We start from the raw sequence: 17,084 nt of genomic DNA on the forward strand, positions 1-17,084 counted from the left end.
AGTTCCAGGACAGGCTCCAAAACCACAGAGAAACCCTGTCTCGAAAAACCAAAAAAAAAAAAAAAATAGTAAGACAGTTCAAGGCAAGTCTGGTCTACAGAGCAAGCTCCAGGACAACCAGTACTACATAGAAAAACCATTTCTCAAAAAATAAAAAAATAATAAGGACTGGAAAAATAGCTCCACAATTAAAAGCATTGTTTGGTTGCTCTTCCCAGAGGACCTGGATTTTGTTCCCATGGTAGCTCACAACTGTCTGTAATTACAGTTCCAGATGACCCAGTGCCCTCTTCTGGCCTCTGTAGGTACTGTAACACACATGGTTACGCACAGATACCTACAGGCAAACACTCAGATACATAGAAAATCTTTAAAAAAACAATAATAAATCTTAATACACACATACAAAGTATGTTGGGAGTGGCAGCTACCTGTAATTCCAATTGGAAAGTAGAGATAAACTCTACAGAGCAAGCTGGCTAGCTAGGCTAGAGTTTCTAGTCCAGTGAGAGACTGCACTTCAATATAGAAAGGTACATGGATTCACTCTCAGATAGTCATATATATAAAATCATATATATAATCACACATAATCATATATATGCACATATGTGCACATGCACTTGTACACATATGCACCCACATATACATACATGTAAAAATCTCTAGTAGTGTACAATTCTAGTAGAATACATACTGTGCTTGCAGTTTTATAGGCCTCAGGTTTTAGGTTAAGACAAGCATGTGGGTGAGATTTTGAGTCTTCTAAAATCAGAGCATCCTTTATGAAATAGACAATAACAGACATAACAGCTTTTCGGTAGCATTGTAAGGACCAGGAGAACACTTGAGCAAGTTGGTCAGTGTGCCCAAATGTCAGTGGATACTGAGGCATGAGAGGAAAGTCTGTGAAAATTCAACTATGAAAGGGTACAGACAAGGTTTAGAGAGAGAGGTCCCTGATTCTTCATCCTGGCCTAGATGCAGCCATCCAAACTGTGCTTTTTAGTGCTGGTGACCTAGTTTCTCAGTGAGCTTCCAAGTAGCCTATCTACTAACCCAAAAATACAGAACTGTAGATATCGCCAGTATGAATTTGGCAACTTCACCTCTGCTTCTTAGAATGGTGAGAGAAATTCGCTTAAAACTGCCAACAGATGTCAAATCACCTCTTTTTTTTTTGGTATGGATTTTGAATTAAGGATTGCTTAATACTATAGAGGAAATCGATGAACAGAATAATTAGCAGTTAGCAAGCAGTGGATCTGAGAGGAGTTAGAGGGAGGAGTTGACACAGGTATGAAATTCTCAGGGAAGTGTTACAAATAGTATATTTTAAGAGAAGAACATGGTAAAACATAACAAACAACAGATCCAATGAAAGATAAAAGTCTTTAATCATCAAATCTGTGCATGGCTGTGTCTATATGTGTGTTGTGTACACATGCTTTTTTAATTAAAAAACAAAATATGTTTATTCATCAGTGGTATAATGTAGAATTATGACATGAAGTGAAAAATGAATTTCTCAGTGTTTTCAAATTACTGACATGTTACTGTTGAGACTTAGGGACAGTAAATCAGTACTCCCAGGTCTTCTCAGAGTTTTCAAAAGTATTATATTTTAACATACTTCTAAGATTCTTCACACTTAGTAATTTGACTAGCTGAGATTCTTGTGTAGAGATGTTCTTGTGTGTTCAGCGGGCCACATTATGAGGCGTATTCTGAAAGTCTAGCTCACCAGCCAGCTTGGCTGTGCCGTACGCAGCACTAGTAATGCTAACCTTTAAACCCAGACTGTACTGTGGGCATGTGACAAATGCACTTAATGTGTGCTTTCCTAAGTTTGATCTTGTGCACACGCTCGACACCCTCACCTTAACATGATCGTGGACATTCCCACCACCTGTAAATCTCCCTTGATTCCACTTCCCACCCCTCTCCTCCTCGCACCTTCTTCTCCTGTCTGTCAGCCTCTGAACTGCTTATGTCAGGACTTCCTGAATTTTTCCACTCACAAACCCTTTTTTAAAAATTGATTTACATGACCTTAGGTGTACAGATCAAGCATTTACTGATAATAGGTCACAAAGAAATTGATTTTAGGCCAGGCGGTGGTGGCACATACCTTTAATCCTAGCACTTGGGAAGCAGAGGCAGGCCTGGTCTACAGAGAGAGAGAGATCTAGGACAGGCTCCAAAGCTACACAGAAAAGCTCTGTTTCAACCTCTCCCCCCCCCCAAAAAAAAAAAGAAGAGAGAAAAGAAATTGATTTTAAGATGATTCATTGTTGTACATATAACTTTATCATTTATTGACAATGAAGTGAAAGCAAACTTGCTTCCTATTGAGATGATGTTCTTACTTATTTTTTACATAAAGCATTAAACCTTTGCTAGACATTTGATACTGTGGGGCATAGGAATCTTCAATATATTTCAGATTGATCAATACTTAGGTTTTATAATCTTTAAGGCTTGCACTTGACTATGTGCAAAATAGCCTTACATAATATTTCAAGTATTGCTGAAAATTCTGTCTTGATCCAAACCAAATTCATTCAATGATTTTTTTAAAAAATTAAGTCCAAATCAGCAATTATAAAAACAACATTTTAACACAGTTCAATTCAAAGATACACTTATTTGATATTTAGGCACTGAGGGATGATAGTAGAAAATGTTGGTTTTATTTTCCATAATTAAACCATTATGTTTCTACCAGTATTAAAAGCTTTGTCTGTTCAGATCATGGGAAACACCAGTCTGCAATCAGAGCTGAGATGCTTCTGGCAGCATCCGCTGACATGGCATGTGCTGCATGTACAGTGTCTGTGCTGTGTTACATGTGCAGTGCCTGTGCTGTGTTACATGTGCAGTGCCTGTGCTGTGTTACATGTACAGTGCCTGTGCTGTGTTACATGTACAGTGCCTGTGCTGTGCTGCATGTGCAGTGTCTGTGCTGTGTTCGGAAGCCAGGCTGTGGTGAAACCTTGTAGTGCAGCGTTGGAGAGTGATGCCACAGACATCTCAGATTCATCGTGTGTGTGTGTGTGTGTGTGTGTGTGTGTGTGAGAGAGAGAGAGAGAGAGAGAGAGAGAGAGAGAGAGAGAGCGCCTGCGTGTGCACACACTCATTGTGCAGTCATCTTGTGCCGTATCACAGATGTAGAGGTCAGAGGGTAACCTGCTTGAGTCACTTTTTCCCTTCTACCATGTATATCAAACTCAGGTCATCAGCCTTGGTGACTAGCACATTTGCCTGTTTGAGTCATCTTTCCAGCTTTACATATTTGTTTTTTAATTAATTTTTGGCCATTTTACATTCAGAAACTTTTTACTGTTGCCAGGTTTTTTTTTTTAAATGTTTATTTATTACATATACAATGTTCCGCTTGCATGTATACTTGCGGGCCAGAAGAGGGCACCAGATCTCATTACAGATGGTTGTGAGCCACCATGTGGTTGCTAGGGAATTGAACTCAGGACCTCTGGAACATCAGGCAGTGTTCTTAACCTCTGAGCCATCTCTCCAGCCCCAGTTTTTTTTTTAACCTCACATTTAGTTATGTTTTTTTAACCTCATATTCAGTTATGTGACCCTATCTGGGGTCATGACACAGTGTAAGAAGGTATGCTGTATGTGACTGTAGATTCACTTTCTAGACTTTTATACTAATAAAATCCTTTAGCATATATACTCCATACCCTTGCATCTGGCTTTTTTTTATTGAACATACTTATTATGAGATTTCTCCGTGGTGATTTGTTCCTTTTTATTACTGCATATGATTCCAATATACCACAGATTACCCAGTTCATCCATTCATTTGTTCACTGGTGGTTGTTTTTAGTTCTGGACTTGTCAATATAAAATGATCATGTACATTTGTTTATGGGTGTTCATTTGGAGGCATTCTGAATTAAATAAACTTTTTTCCCCCAAGACAGGGAATCTCCATGTAACAATCCTGGCCGTCCTCTAAGATCCACCTGCCTCTGCCTCCCAAGTGCTGGGGTTAAAGATATGCGTCACCACCACCCAGCCTTTTTTTTTTTTTTCAAGATAAATAAGCTCTAATACTTTCTTTTCTTCTGTTCTTATTGCAGAAAGTTATCGGGTGGTACAGATTCCGTCGAAACACCCAGCAACAGATGTCCTACAGAGAGCAGGTTATCCACAAGCAGCTCACCCGCATCCTCGGTGTGCCAGACCTCGTCTTCCTTCTCTTCAGCTTCATCTCTACCGCCAACAATTCTACTCATGCTTTAGAATATGTTCTCTTTAGACCAAATCGCAGGTAAAGAAAGCTTCCCACCACTGTACAAAAAAAAAAAAAAAAAAGATGTGGGGCCTCAGAAAAGGGCTCGGTGGGTAGAGCAAGCCAAGCGTGGGGACCTGAGTTGGCTCCCTAGCACCTGTGTAAAAGTTGGGCATGGCAGCCTACATCTGTAACCCAGCACTTGGTGGGCAGAAGCAAGTGGATCCTCAGGGGCTTGCTTACCAATTAAATGAGTTAAAATAGTTTGGGGATCAATAAGCATCATCTAGACATGTTTGTATTCTTACAGGTAGAAACTTCATTTGCTTCTTCATGACCCATTATGCAAAAATAGAGTTTTGCTACTTTTGGACTCTAATCATAACTTTAGAACACATAATTCAAAGACAGAAATTGTAAAAATGATCCATTATTGGTGATGAGGGTTTTGCATTGTGGCCTTGATAAAGAGAAAAAAAACAACATTATGTGACCATGTTTTCTGCTTGTGAGTTGCAGAAAGCTCTGGCTCTGGAAATGTGCTAATAGCATCAGTAGTCACTGTCAGTGAAAATAGTTATTGTTAGGGAGCTGTTTCTAGGGTTTTGTTTATCTTCTGCTAGATGTTTCCTTAGAATCTCTCAGTAACTATGGACATGCATACAAGATAGGAGCCATATCCACTATAGCCGAGTTTCTGCTCTAAGGGAATGGAAGATTGCTGACTATGCATCTTAAGTGGTTGTATGTGTTAATTTACCAGTGTTGGAGACACAGAAGCCTGCTGTCAGCCTTATCCTTTTGTTCTGTTTTGTTGTTGTTGTTTTGTTTTTGAGGCAGGGTCTTGTTCTGTAGTCCAGATAACACTTTGCTATGTAAACAAGGTCAGCCTTTAACTTCTGGTGATCTTCCTGGATTTCCAGGACCTCCCTGTGGATCCCTGACAGACCTAGCACTCACCCTAAGAATAACCTTGAACTTCTGATCCTCCCGCCTTCACCTCGAAAGAAATGCCAAGATTACAGATGTGTGCCACCACACCTGGTTTATGTGGTACTGGGTATTGAGGCCACGGCTTTGGGCACTCTTGACAAGTACTCTGCCTGCTGAGCCACATCCACAGCCTTTAATCCCAGTCCTTTAAATTTTTTTTTTAATTTTATGTATGTGGGTATTTTGCCTGTTTGTATTTCTATATTTATAACAACGCACATACGTGCCTGATGCTGGCAGAGCCCAGAAGCTGCTGTTGGATCCCTTGGAGCTGGAGTTACAGATGACAGTGAGCCATCATGTGGGTGCTAAGAATCCGACCTGGATTTGTCAATCCCAATTTTTAAACAAATACTTTTAAAACTGGGAATGATGACACATACCTGTAAACCCAGCAATGAGGTACCGAGGTGAGCAGAGTGTTTGAGCCCATGAGGTCAACACTTATTTAGGAGTAAAGCGGTAGAGCCAGGTATGGTGGCATATGTCTATAATTGCCGCACATGGGAGGCTGAAGCAGGCCAAATGTGCATTTGGAGCCAGCTTAGCCTACATAGTGAGATCCTGCCTCAGACAAACAAAGAAGTGTACTTAATTAGTGCTGTTTTTCTCAATTCTCCCTACAGGTATAATCAAAGGATATCACTTGCTATTCCCAATCTAGGCAATACTAGCCAGCAAGAGTACAAAGTGTCTTCAGTGCCAAACACTTCTCAAAGTTATGCCAAAGTTATTAAAGAGCATGGGTAAGTTGAAAGGTAAAATGAGTGCTTTTGTCAACAGTATTTTCTTTGTTAATATTTTTTAAAGTGTAAGGAGAAATGTACAGTCAAGTTTATTTTAATTGAAATTAAAGAAAACAGACAGTTCTCTAGACCACCACCACTATCACTACCATATATGAGAATCCGTTCTGAGTAAACTATTGAAATGATTCCTGTAGCCAGGCGGTGGTGGTGCATGCCTTTAAGCCCAGCACTTAGGAGGCAGGAGCAGGTCTACAGAGCTAGTTCCAGGACAGCCAGGGCTACACAGAAAAGCCCTGTCTCAAAAAACAAAACAAAGAAGAAGAAGAAATGATCCCTGAAGCTGAGTATGGTGGCTCACACCTGCAGTCCCAGCATAGGAGAGGCCAAAGCAGGAGTCAGTCATAAGTTGAAGGCCAGCTTACAGAGTAAGACCCTTCCTCCAAAACAAACAAACAAACAACAACCAAAAAAAAAAAAACCTGAAACAACCCATAACAAAACAAGGCTGCTCTGTAGGGCATGGTAGCACATATTTCTCATCCCAGCACAAGGAAGCAGAGGCAGTGTGTGTTTGTTGAGTACCAGGCTAGTCTGGCCTACATAGTGAGACCCTGTTTCAAAAAGATAAAAATAAATCTAAACAACTGGAGAGATAGTTTAGTGCTGATTATTTTTCTTTTTTTTTTTTTTTTTTCGAGACAGGGTTTCTCCGTAGCTTTTTTTGGTTCCTGTTCTGGAACTAGCGCTGTAGACCAGGCTGGCCTCGAACTCACAGAGATCCGCCTGTCTCTGCCTCCCGAGTGCTGGAATTAAAGGCGTGCGCCACCACCGCCTGGCTTAGTGCTGATTATTTGCTGTGCAAGCATGAGACCTGAATTTGTAGTCTCATCATGCAAAAAAGCTTGGTAGGAGGCTGGAGAGAGATGACTCAGCAATTAAGAACACCTGTTGCTCTTGCAGAGACTCTGGGTTCTGTTCCCAGCTCCTACATAGTGACTCACAACCACTGTAACTCCAGTCCTAGGAGATCCAGTGCCCACTTTTGAACCCTGCAGATACCAGGCATACATTTGATTCACAGACATGCATGCAAATAAAACATTCATATACATAAGATAATTAATTAAAAATAAAAAGCTGGGCTGGGCAGAGCACATTTGACTCCAGCACTTAGGAGCACTGAATTAGGCAGGTGCTTGGGACTTGCTGATCAGCCAGCAAAACAGCCAAAATGGTGAACCCAAGTTCTGTGAGAAACTCTGTCTCAAACAATAAGGTGGAGAGAAATAGGAGAATCCGTCAGTGACCTATGGCCCCAACACAAGCATGCACGCTGGAGTGCACTTTTACATGTACATGAGCAAACATGCATGTTTACCTTCACACACACAAATAAAAGAATCCCTGAAAGTATTAAATTTTTTATTCTTATTGAGAAGATAATTTAATGTTACTGTATTTTCTCTCAAGATTGTATTTACTTCTTAAAGATTTAAAAAAATAATGATGTATGTGAACGTTTTCCTGGTTGTCTGCATGTGTGCTGTGTGTGCAGTGCCTGAGGACACCAGAAGAGAACATTGACTCCTCTGGGACTAGAGTTATGGGTGCTGGGACTGAGCCCAGGTCCACTGCAAGAGCAGCAAGTGCTTGTAACCTCTGAGCCATCTTTTCAGCTGCTTTTCTCAGGTTTTAAAAAGAAAAACAGCCAGGTGTGGTTGCATGCACCTTTAAACCCAGTACTTGGGAGGCAAAGACAGGTGGTTTATTTTTGAGTTCCAGGCCAACCAGGATTTCATAGCAAGTTTCAGGCCTGCCAGGACTACATAGAATGACCCTGTCTAAAAATAAAAATAATTAAAAAAGGAGATAAACATAGTCACTGGAAAATGTTCTGTTTTTAATTATTGATGTGTTTTTTATTTCTCTTCTATAACTCTAGTAGGATTAGCACATTATTGCTTAGATATTGTCACCTTTGAGTCAGAGCAAATATTAATTAGTACTGAGAGATAGAAGGACAACAAAAATGTCTCCTGTGTTCATAGTGATTCTAATAACTCTGACATCCTTTTCCTGTCTTCTAGTACTGACTTTTTTGACAAGGATGGAGTCATGAAGGACATCAGGGCAATTTATCAGGTTTATAATGCACTTCAGGAGAAAGTACAGGTAACTGGTGTTTCCATCTTGTTTATATTGCTCAAAGCCTACTTTTTTCTTTTTTCTTTTTTTAAATATATATCTTTTAACTGACAAATGAATAGCTATGGTTCTAAAGTCATAATGGGGATCTGGAGACATGGCTCAGTGATTAAGGGCACTGGCTGCTCTTGAAGAGGAGCCAGGTTCAATTCCCAATACCCACAGGGCAGCTATCTGTGACTCTGGTTTCAGGGATCTGACAACCACACACGGACAAATGTACACATAGGATTTTAATAAAAGTAGCCGGGTGGTGGTGATGCATGCCTTTAATTTCAGTGCTTGGGAGGCAGGGGCCAGCCTGGCTTACAAGAGCTAGTTCCATGAGAGGCTCCAAAGCTACAGAGAAACCCGGTCTTGAAAACCAAAACAAAAAAATCAAAAGTCAGAATGGACTTTGCTAAGATAATGTCAGATGTCAGTCTACAAAGCCTGCCTCGTATACTGAGGTAGAGACACTGAAGTAATTTATTAATGCTGCTTCTTAAAACACTTATAACCCCTTTGCAGTTGTGCCTTTTCTGGGAAGTGCATCCTCAAAAGTGAGTGTAAAGAGGGGTGCTGAGAACACAGTTGTCCCTGTCAGTTATACTCTAAGTGGCGACAATGTCAAAAGCCTGCAGCCTGGTCTAGCTCTGCTTCCATCTAGTCGAGTCTTTGTCCCCAGCTGCCCCTGTGAAGTGGAATGTTTCTTACTAGTCGTTCATTTAGCAAATATTTATGGCGCCACCTCCAGCTGCCAGCTACGTGCTGACAGTGCTTCCCACTGTACTTACATTTGAGAGCTAGAAGAAAAGTGTGAAGTTGGAGCTCTCCAAGGCCCTGGAAAGACCCCAGAGAGTAGAGGGAGGAGTGAAGGTAGCATCTAAAATGAGGGGAAGCCTCGGTGGCAAGAAGACGAAGCAGTACTGGGGAGTTTCCAGGGCTTGTGCTCACCGTATACTTGGAAGTGGAGGGAATACTGTTCATGCTCACTGGTGCCAGACTTGCCTTCTGGAAGTTTCTGCTATTTCTGCTATGGGAGGAATGTGCAGTGGAAAACATCTCTTTATCCCAAATTCATGACCATGGCCTTTCAGCCCGTTAGCACTAGCCAAACGACTTCTAACTGGTATCACGCATTACCTTCCTGATTAGGAGGGCCAGCTCTCATAGTGGTTATTGGTAACTGAATTATATACATGCAAACTTAGCTCTGAAACTTACATTCATTTCCAGATTTCCCTTATAATTATTTTCAGTTAAATAAATCTGTCTTATCTGTTTTTTAACTTTATACATGTGGATATTTTTGCCTGCATGTATGGATGTTTCACCTGTGTGTCTGAATATGTGCCATATGCAAACATTTTGTTCCAGCTTATCTTTTATTCTTCCTTCCTTTGTAAGCTAGACTGGTACCAAAACTTCCCTCTTTGAGCCAATAAAATTGATTAAGCAAGGGAAGAAATTCAATTGTTCCCATCCTAGCCTTTTAAAAGATCTTTAAGCTGAATTGCACAATCATCTTTTTTAAAAATAAATATTTTATTTACTTTTATTTCATTTACATTGGTATTTTGCCTGCATGTATGTCTGTGTGAGGGTGTCAGATATTAGAGACAGTTGTAAACTGTCATGGGGGTGCTGGGAATTAAACTCAGGTCCTCTGGAAGAGCAGTCAGTACTCTTAACCACTGAGCCCTCTCTCCAGTCTGCACAACATTTTAAAATGATTAAAATTAAGAAAGTGATTAATGACAGTCCAGTGGGGCTGGAAAGATGGCTCAGTCAGTAAAGTTCCTGCTACACAAGCATGAGGACCTGAATTGAGCCCCAAAACCTGGGCATGGGCTGGAGAGACGATCAGCAGTTCAGAGCACTTGGTGCTCTTGCAAAGGACCAGTGTTTAATTCTCAGCATCTTATTGGGTAGCTCACAACTATCCATAACTCCAGCTCCAGGAGATCCAACACTCTTCTGACTTCAAGGGCGCCCTCACAAGAACACAGAAACACATAAATAAAATAAATCTTGAAAAAGTTGGCCATGGTAGCATGCAACAGCATCAGAGAGGCAGAGACAAGAAAACCCCTGGGGCTACTTGATGAACCAGTGTTGTCTATTCAGTGAACTCCAGGCTGATATGTCCTATAAGTATGGCAACCTGAGTTTGATTCCTGGAACACTTTCAAAGGTGGACTGACTCTACCAGGTTTCCCTCTGACCTCCACATGTGGTCATGGCACAAGTACGTGCACGGACACACACACAAACACAGAGTTATACACAACCAGTCATACACACACACACTAATTTTGCACTTACTAATTTTTTTTAAGTTTTTTGAGGCAGGGCTTGCTTCTCTGTATAGCCCTGGCTGTCTTGGAACTTGCTCTGTAGACCAGGCTGGCCTCAAACCCAAAGAGATCCACCTGCTTCTGCCTCCTGAGTGCTGGATTTAAAAGTGTGCACCACCACCACCTAGCCAACACTTATTAATTTTTTTTTAACTTATTATGTTTGTGTGTGTGAGAGGGTATGTTGATGTGAATTCAAGTGCCCACAGAGGGCAGAGAATTCTCTTGAACTCAGTTATGAGTCACAGTGGGTGCTAGGACCAAACTCAAGTCCTCCACAAAGCAGTCCCACCTTTAACCACTGAGCCATCTCTCTAGCCCCCTAATGATAGTAAGTTTTTTAAAGATGTCTAAAACTGACTCCTCATGTGTTGATTAATATAATGTAGCTTCTAGGACACAGCCTTTAAAAAAATAAACCAGCAAACTGGAGAAGTGGCTCTGTGGTTAGGGAGTGCTCGCTGCTCAAGTGTGAGGACTGGAGTTCAGATCCTAGTGTCCATGTAATAAGCTGGACGTGGTGCTGTGCATGCATAGAACCCTAACACCTAGTGGGCGGAGACAGAATCACTAGCTTACTAGCTTCCAGTCTAGCCAGAAAAACTCAGGAGCTCCATGTTAGGGAGAGATATAGGGAGGTCTTGTCTCATAAAGAAGAATGGGGGAACTCAACCCTGCTCTTGTGGGCACTCAAGACTGCTCTGCTTACCTTGGAGGCCAGAAGAAGGTGTGGATCCCTTGGGAGTGCAGGTACAGGTGTTGTGAGCCTGCTGGGAATCGAACCTGGAAGAGCAGGAGCCAATGCTCTTAACTGCAGAGCCATCTCTCCAGTCCCGTTTTTCCTGGGATTATAATAAGGCTGAATTTATAGATTACCTCCTGCCTGGTTTGAAACTAACCTTCTTGTGTTTTTCCCCTCAGGCAGTATGTGCAGATGTAGAAAAGAGTGAGCGAGTTGTTGAATCTTGTCAGGCAGAAGTGAACAAATTAAGAAGACAAATCACTCAGAAGAAAAATGAAAAGGAACAAGAAAGAAGTAAGCTTCTGGCTGAGTCTACCATTCCATATCAGAGAAGTGGCTTTGTTCATTGGGGTGGGATACTGTGGACTGAACATAGGCTTTCCCACATGCTAGGCAATTACTTCACCACTACGCTAAATACACTCCAGCCCCCTTTTTACATTCATTTTATTTTATATTTGTCTTATACACTGTCTCACTATGTACCCATGGTAGGCTTGAGACTCCCTTGAGATCTGCCCCACAAAGGCTCCCAGGTACTAGGATTACAGGTATGTGCTTCCATGTCTGATGAAGATTGGTTTTTTCATGAGATCCACATGACTCTACCTACCTCCTTAGTGTTGGGATTAAAGTCAGGAGCTACCATGCCCAGCTTTACTTTTTGTTTATTTTCAGGTTTGTATTTATTTGTTTGTTGTGAGCACCAGTGGGAGGTCAGGTTGTAGGAGTTGGTTTTCTTCGCCAGTGTATGGGCACAGAGATTGAACTCATGTTGTCAGGCTTGGAGATCAGGGCCTTAATCTGCTGCACCATCTCACTGGCCTTACTTTTTATTTTTTGAGTCCATAACCATAAGTTGCCCAGATAGGCTTTGAACTTACTGTATGGTCCAGGAGGGGATCAAACTTGTGATCTTCCTGCCTCAGTCTCCAAAGTACCTACAATTTTTGTTTTGGGGTTTTTGTTTATTTGTTTGTTTTTAGACACAGGGTTTCTCTATGTAATCCTTACTGTTCTGGAACTCTGCTCTGTAGACCAGGATAGCCTTAAACTCAGAGATCCTCTTGCCTCTACTGGGATTAAAGGCATGTGTCACCATGCCGAGCTCAGAGTAGCTAGAATTACAGGTCTTGCTACCTGGCTAAATTATTTACTACTTTAATTATCAAATCATCCTTTCAGTGACATGCGACCATTCCTCAAGCCTTCCCTAATCCCCGTGCTTGTGAGGAAGGGTCTCAAACATCCCAGACTGGCCTTGAACTTTGGCTCGAATTTCTGATTCTCCTGATTTTTTTCTCCCAAGTACCAGTACCACCACACTTTTATGTACTGGTGGCGACTAAATCCCAGGCACTGTGCATGTTAGGCAAGCCTCTACCCACTGAGCCATATCTTCAGTTTGCCATAAATCCTTCTGTACTAAGCAAGTACCAGGCTCACGTGATGGAGGAAGGACATTTCCTTCTCATTAAGCATTTAATGAGAAGTGCTTTTTTTTTTTCATGGTATTCCTCAAGTTTCTGAAACTGAAACAAGAGGACCAAAGAGAAAAGCTGAAGCAGAAGTTAGTACAGGTCTAAAAAATTTGGTGTAGATTTTTGTATATATTGACAATATTATCTGTTTCTAGCAACTGTGATAATTGCTACCATACTAACTATGGCATACTACACATATCAGGATGGTGTCTTATGTTCATTATAGACTCGTAACTTGAGGCTGGGGGTGGTGGTGGCAACGTACATCTTTAATTCCAGCACTTGGGAGACAGTGAGTTTGAGGCCAGCCTGATCTATAAGAGCTAGTTTCAGGACAGGCTCCAAAGCTACAGAGAAACCCTTGTCTGAAAATTCCCCCCACCCCCCCGCCCAAAAAAAAAAAAAAAAAAACTTTGGGGTTGAAAAGATGGCTTAGCAGTTAAGAGATCTTCCTGCTCCTGCAGAGGACTAAGTTGGTTCCCAGCACCCACAAAGGGCAGTTCACAACTACCTGTAACTCCAGTTCCAGAGGATCCAGCACAGACACAAATACACATTAAAAGAAAAGCAATGTGGTATTTGAAAGGATCCTGTCTTAGGAATGTTCCATTTTCATGGGACTTGTAAAGGTGGTGAGAATGGTTTTCAGTGCCAGCTGGTAGACCTAAATTTTTGAGCACGTGGGAAACAGGTGGACAAATTAGCACATCATTTAGAGTGACAAACCTATGTTTACATCTTGGGGTTACTACTGCATCCAATTGCCTGGATTTTTAACTATTTGGTTTTTGTTTTTATTTGTTGTGGGTTTTTTTTTTGAGACAGGGTCTCACTGTGTAACCATGGTTGGCCTGGTACTTGATATACAAATAAATGGATGTATATAGAGGAATCATCTATAAAACATTAGCAACAATCACTTCATAGCTTTGCTGGTCATTTCCAAAACATTCAGGTTGACCATTTACTGAGTGGAAGTAAAAAGATGTGAAGGTACAGAACTTGCTAAAACATTCTTCCTGTCTCCATGCAGGATTGCAGCAGACCCTGTTAAGCAGACAGATGCCATCTGAGAATCTGGAGCCAGCATTCAGCCCTCGGATGCCCTATTCTGGGTTTGCAGCCAAAGGGAGAAGTACTCCAGCAGACACCGAGCCCTCTGATCCTCCCCCACCTTATTCTGATTTTCACCCAAACAATCAAGAAAGTACTCTGAGCCATTCTCGCATGGAAAGGAGTGTCTTCATGCCTCGGCCTCAAGCTGTGGGCTCTTCCAACTATGCTTCCACCAGTGCCGGACTGAAGTTCTCTGGAAGTGGAGCAGATCTTCTTCCTTCCCAGAGAGCAGCTGGAGACAGTGGGGAGGAGTCAGACGACAGTGATTATGAAAATTTGATTGACCCTGCAGAGTCCCCTCATAGTGAATACTCACATTCAAAGAATTCACGGCCCGTGACACATCCCGATGAGGACCCCAGGAACACTCAGACCTCCCAGATTTGAGTAAACAAATGACACTCTCTCCACTTGGCACTGCTTTTCTTAGTGGCTTATTGAGAGTTTGTTGAGGACTTAATCTGTGGGGAGAACTGCTTTCTCAGATGCCGTGGCTCCTGAGTGGAGCACCCCATGCTCAGAACCCCCAGAATCCTCTGTCCACTGGTCCTCACCTCTGGGTGCAGTGCATGGGTTCACAGCAGAATCATTACGATAATCAAATTGTCCTAATTCTGGTGCGATTCATGGATGTACTAGTAAATTTAGGCAGAGTGAAACTCCTCAGTGTAGTCTGTTCTTTAAATTGGAGATCAGAGACTAAGCACAATTAGTCTATAAATACTCTGTAAGTCAGAAACTTACCTCTGCACTATCATGCCTTGAAATTTGCTTTTTCAAAGGGAAATGAGTTTAGCAGCAGCCTTCAAAGAACTTTCTATGATGAACCAAATTCATCTTTGCCAGAAAATAAATTTTGTTAATTCCAAGAAGCCTGATTGGAACAATTCAGACACTGCTTCTCCTGTCTGCATGACTTTGTAAGAGGAGAGAGAGGGCTTTGTCTCAACCTTTTTCTACTAGCCTGATATGTATTGTCACTTAAAATGGTTGCCTTTTTAAAATGTAGACACACTAATCCCCAGTGAGTACTCACCCAGATCAGTGTCACAAAGTCAGTTCCTTTCCTTCTGGTGTCCAGCAGCGACTGCTGCCCTGCACCAGCACAGTTGGCCTCTCTTCTGGAGTCTTTGAGGAAAGCCACACGGCAGTGGATGGCAAAAAGGAGTGAGATGCCAGGCCTGGGTCTGTGGTGAACAGATCAAAGACGCAGTGGATTTAGCTGAGTAAGACATGCAGTCCACTTAGGTCTGGCAGATCCGGGGCTGGACTTGTGGAGGAAGGACATTTTAAAGAACATATCCAGGAATCTTAGTGAATAAGATTTGCTTCAATGGTCTGAATAAACCTCCCCCCCCCCTTTTTTTTTAAGTTGCCATTTTGGGAATAATTGCAGGTGTGTGGAGACCATTGGGATGCACTTACGTGTTTATTTAATTACGGCTTGTTTCTAGTTCTGCCCAGAATGTGTGAAACCACTAAAACCATTTTAGAATATATTGGAAATGGCAAGACCTACCATTCATGGTGGTCAATTCAAGGAACTGCCTTTCCTTGAACTACTTAAAACACGTCAGGATGAAGAGGTCGTTAAAAGGCTTAAAATCTGGTTCCAAAGGATTCGTTTCGTTTTATAGCGATGTTTACTCATAAGCTCCAGCTCCCAGGCTCAGATACAGGCTTAGAAACGAGATCCTGGACTGCCCTGCTTTGGTTGTGCCCCAGGGTCTGCACTGTAACTGCTGTCCTGGTTTTGCTGGGCTTATACCACTGCCGTTTGATTTGAATGTCGAGGGTCACTTTATCTGCAGTGCGTTCCAGCTTTTATCAGCTACCTATTAGCGGCTTCAGCACAGTATGAATTCCAGTTTTTTTAAAGTGCCATCGCCATCTCCTCTGTTCAGATTTTGACATTCAGGAAAATATTCTTATTTTTATGCCATACTGAAATATACAGTGTATATCTGACAAAGCAGTTAAATGTGACAATAAAAACTTATTTAATCATGATACATTGTTTTAGTGTCTGTCTCAGCACCAGCATGTTCCTGCTTCCGTAGTTATTGTCTCTTGGACAGGTTTTATTTCTTTAAGACTTTGTTTTTGTTTATGTGTACGTGAGTGCATGTGGGTATGCACATTTGTGGGTACAGCTGCTAATGAAGTCTAGAAGAGGACATCAGGTCCTCTGGAGCAGATGATTGTGAGCCTTCAGTGTAGGCACTGGGAACTAAAGTGATTCACTTGTAAGAGCAACAAATAATCTTAGCCACTGAGCCGTCTCTCCAGCCCATTCTAGGCCATTCTAGGTAGGTTTTTGGTGTTTTGTTTTGTTTTTGTTTTTTGAGACAGGGTTTCTCTGTAGTTTTAGAGCCTGTCCCGGAATTAGCTCTTGTAGACCAGGCTGGCCTCGAACTCATAGAGATCTGCCTGCCTCTGCCTCCCGAATGCTGGGATTAAAGGTGTGCGCCATCTAGGTAGTTTTTTTTAAGGGCATTAAAACTTGTCCTCAGTCTACATAGAGACCTGTCAATCAGGCTTCAAGAGGAATCTAAGAACACAACTTTGTAAAATATTCATGTTGATTGGGCTGGAGAGATGGCTCAGAGGTTAAGAGCATTGCCTGCTCTTCCAAAGGTCCTGAGTTCAATTCCCAGCAACCACATGGTGGCTCACAACCATCTATAATGGGGTCTGGTGCCCTCTTCTGGCCTGTAGGCATACACACAGACAGAATATTGTGTACATAATAAATAAATAAATAAATAAATAAATAAATAAAATGTTAGCCTCTTCTGTGATATAACATTAAAAAAATATTCATGTTGATTTCAAGAAAATGAGAACCGAGCTATCTAGAAAAGTACCCAAAGTGAATAAAGCTGCAGTCTGGAGGTCTCAGATGGCACCTACCCAGAAGAGTTGCTCTTGTTTGAAGTGATTGTTCAACCCAGGTCACCAACAACTGAGAAACAGAACCTGGTGCTCTGAGAGTATTTTAGGATATATGGGCTGTCATCAGAATAGGGCCAGCAAATGTGTTCTGGACTTTGGGGAGCTGTTGCAGTTGAGCTATGTGGTTTTCGAACCCAGGGTGTACAATTCTGGGTAAATGTGATTAAACGTTGTAATTGGTGTTTCTGAAGTAGTGCCAAAATATAAAATTGGAAATATCCCAAAATATTCAGGATA

The 17,084-nt window shown here is 41.7% G+C and overlaps 1 protein-coding gene across 1 annotated transcript in view; it reads left to right on the plus strand.

The window, feature by feature from the left end:
* The window catches only part of Abraxas2 (abraxas 2, BRISC complex subunit), a 29,641-nt gene extending 13,739 nt beyond the window's left edge, over positions 1 to 15,902 (plus strand). The window contains exons 5-9 of the mRNA XM_050137304.1: positions 4,113 to 4,303; positions 5,884 to 6,003; positions 8,094 to 8,178; positions 11,472 to 11,586; positions 13,810 to 15,902. Coding sequence (XP_049993261.1) covers positions 4,113 to 4,303; positions 5,884 to 6,003; positions 8,094 to 8,178; positions 11,472 to 11,586; positions 13,810 to 14,279 — 981 coding nt within the window. The 3' untranslated portion in view covers positions 14,280 to 15,902. The remainder of the gene's footprint in view (positions 1 to 4,112; positions 4,304 to 5,883; positions 6,004 to 8,093; positions 8,179 to 11,471; positions 11,587 to 13,809) is intronic.
* Positions 15,903 to 17,084: the final 1,182 nt, after the last annotated feature.

This window comes from Alexandromys fortis, unplaced genomic scaffold, assembly GCF_014885135.2.
Source record: "Alexandromys fortis isolate MF-2015 unplaced genomic scaffold, M_Fortis_MF-2015_v1.1 scaffold_3, whole genome shotgun sequence".
Taxonomy (NCBI): domain Eukaryota; kingdom Metazoa; phylum Chordata; class Mammalia; order Rodentia; family Cricetidae; genus Alexandromys; species Alexandromys fortis.